At 67.3% G+C, this 281-nt stretch overlaps 1 protein-coding gene across 1 annotated transcript in view; it reads right to left on the reverse strand.

The window, feature by feature from the left end:
- Positions 1 to 5: 5 nt before the first annotated feature.
- Positions 6 to 281, reverse strand: part of LOC104167981 (chromosome unknown open reading frame, human C15orf59) — a gene marked incomplete at both ends in the record, with an annotated part of 433 nt that continues 157 nt past the window's right edge. The window contains one exon of the mRNA XM_009708408.1: positions 6 to 239. Within this exon, the coding sequence (XP_009706710.1) occupies positions 6 to 239 (234 nt within the window). The remainder of the gene's footprint in view (positions 240 to 281) is intronic.

Genomic DNA, 281 nt, shown 5'->3' on the forward strand with positions numbered 1-281 from the left:
GCACAGAGCATGGTAAAGCACCTTGTCGCTGAATCGGACCCGTTCCCGTGTGCCGGCTGGCCGGTGATGCGAGATCTTCTGGCTGACTGTTGTGCCAAAGGCTTCCTCGCTGGATGAATCCGGGGTCCCCCCACCCCGGGGACCATTGGTGATGGGGATCCCCCCGTTCATCAGCCGGTAATCGGGCTGGCGAGCCGGCGGGGGCTGCGGCTGTGGCCGAGGGGGGTTCGGACCGTCTCCTGGGTCGGGGGGGGGGGGAGGATCCAGGCAGGGGACGACTT

Source organism: Cariama cristata, unplaced genomic scaffold, assembly GCF_000690535.1.
Source record: "Cariama cristata isolate BGI_N322 unplaced genomic scaffold, ASM69053v1 scaffold17649, whole genome shotgun sequence".
NCBI lineage: Eukaryota > Metazoa > Chordata > Aves > Cariamiformes > Cariamidae > Cariama > Cariama cristata.